Genomic DNA, 1,342 nt, shown 5'->3' with positions numbered 1-1,342 from the left:
CATGACCTCCTTCTATCAGCATCACATTAATAAAACGCAGATTTGCCGCGAGTGCTACGTGGATAAATCCCCGTTTGACCGTAGCTCGTATAATTATACCATTAGACACTACGTACGAATAGGATTCAGTCACACGTCGGTTGATTGCGAAGGTTGCGACAACACGTTGCCCACCGAGGAACGCGTGCAACTCTGTCCGATTTGCGTTGCGTCCGTCTCAACCTTCGAACAGTACCTGATACATTCGGGAGATAGGCCGTTTGACTCCACCGAGCCTACTATAATAGCGATCAGTGAAGAGCGACACCCGCAGATAATGCCAATATAACCTAATCTTAATTCGATCACGCTAAAGAAGTTACACGCTTAAGAGGAATCCGACTAGGTTTGTAGACAAGGGGGCACATTACAATAAATTCGCTCGAAACCGCTCTAGATTCCCCACCATGTCGTGGTGAGTCCCCTAGACTTAATCATTAATCATACAATATACGCTAAATGTTAAATTTCCTTGATTTTCCTCTTGTTCCTTTCCCCCTATACTTTTTCTTTTTTTTTAAAAAAGAGTCAAGCCTCCCACGACGCAACATCAGTCATAAATCGACATCGACAATTTACTTTTACTCGATATGTTGTAAGTTTTTTATTGAGATACACTATTTTACGCTTTAAAAAACGTCGAACTTATATATAATCGATGTATTTCGTAGTAACAATTAAAAAAACTTATAAATAAAAATAGTGGTTTCTTTCCGTTAACCTGTGTATGTGTGTAGAGATACACAATATTGACTTCTTTCCGTTATCTTGTATGTAGAGATACCACATCCTGTGAATATGATAGGATGCGTCATGCGTTTCTATCTCCCTTTTGCGCACACCTTTTATTTTTTTACAAATGATAAGACGGAGTTGCGGTTTTGTTCACGTTTCCGATGATTTGAACGATATATAAATGCGTACGAGGTAAGGTTCTTCACGCATTGTTTTTCTGAACGCGCGGATATGTCAAGCGATAACAGTTTGAACGAAAGTATGGACAGTGATCTGTATTATTACGATTTTTCAGATACAGACGATGATCTGTATTGTCACGAGTGTGTGCTACCGAGTCCCATATCGTTTGCATCCTGTGTGAAGGAGAATAGTCATTGGAATTTAGCTACACATCATTTACGGAGAGCGATTGGAAATCAATGTCCGCGAGAGATTTTGTGGATGAAAAGCGTAATAGCTCTCGATAGTCGCGCGAGAAAGTATGAGAGCAAAGCGTTGAAGTGTGTACGGAAAATCTATGGTAATGGTAGTCATATTCGAAAGATATATAAGAAAATTAAATTAG

General features: G+C 39.6%; 1 protein-coding gene across 1 annotated transcript in view; it reads left to right on the top strand.

Moving 5' to 3' along the window:
* The first annotated feature begins 1,005 nt into the window (after positions 1-1,005).
* LOC108727884 (uncharacterized) overlaps positions 1,006-1,342 on the top strand; it is a 4,144-nt gene continuing 3,807 nt past the window's right edge. Inside the window, exon 1 of the mRNA XM_018456169.1 lies at positions 1,006-1,256. Coding sequence (XP_018311671.1) covers positions 1,006-1,256 — 251 coding nt within the window. The remainder of the gene's footprint in view (positions 1,257-1,342) is intronic.

This window comes from Mycetomoellerius zeteki, unplaced genomic scaffold (assembly GCF_001594055.1).
Source record: "Mycetomoellerius zeteki isolate Tzet28-1 unplaced genomic scaffold, Tzet1.0 scaffold56, whole genome shotgun sequence".
Lineage (NCBI taxonomy): Eukaryota > Metazoa > Arthropoda > Insecta > Hymenoptera > Formicidae > Mycetomoellerius > Mycetomoellerius zeteki.
Note: the sequence above shows the minus strand (reverse complement) of the source record. Positions and strands in the feature narration are given on the sequence as shown.